General features: G+C 36.9%; 1 protein-coding gene across 1 annotated transcript in view; it reads right to left on the bottom strand.

Moving 5' to 3' along the window:
• EMH_0037860 (endomembrane domain70-containing protein, putative) overlaps window positions 1–184 on the bottom strand; it is a gene marked incomplete at both ends in the record, with an annotated part of 3,038 nt that extends 2,854 nt beyond the window's left edge. The window contains one exon of the mRNA XM_013495221.1: window positions 176–184. Coding sequence (XP_013350675.1) covers window positions 176–184 — 9 coding nt within the window. The remainder of the gene's footprint in view (window positions 1–175) is intronic.
• Between the last annotated feature and the right edge of the window lie 103 nt (window positions 185–287).

Below are 287 nucleotides of genomic sequence, written 5' to 3'. Positions count from 1 at the left end.
ATATATATATATATATATATATATATATATATATATATATATATATATATACGCACCCCTGCGGTTTTTTTATCCTCTGCGTTTGCGTGGTAGTGAACGACGATTCTGTAGTGATTGAATATAAAGATGCGGCCGTCGCGTTCAAAGCCCACGGGCACACCAATGGTGTAACCACTGGACCCATTGGTGCGCTGCACCAGCTGCAAAGCGTACAGCTGGTCGACGATCCTGAAACCCAACCATACACAAACATATATATATATATATATATATATATATATATATAT

This window comes from Eimeria mitis, genomic scaffold (assembly GCF_000499745.2).
Source record: "Eimeria mitis Houghton genomic scaffold, Emh_scaff1478, whole genome shotgun sequence".
Classification (NCBI taxonomy): domain Eukaryota; phylum Apicomplexa; class Conoidasida; order Eucoccidiorida; family Eimeriidae; genus Eimeria; species Eimeria mitis.
The sequence above is the reverse complement of the archived record's forward strand: the minus strand, read 5'-3'. Positions and strand labels throughout refer to the sequence as shown.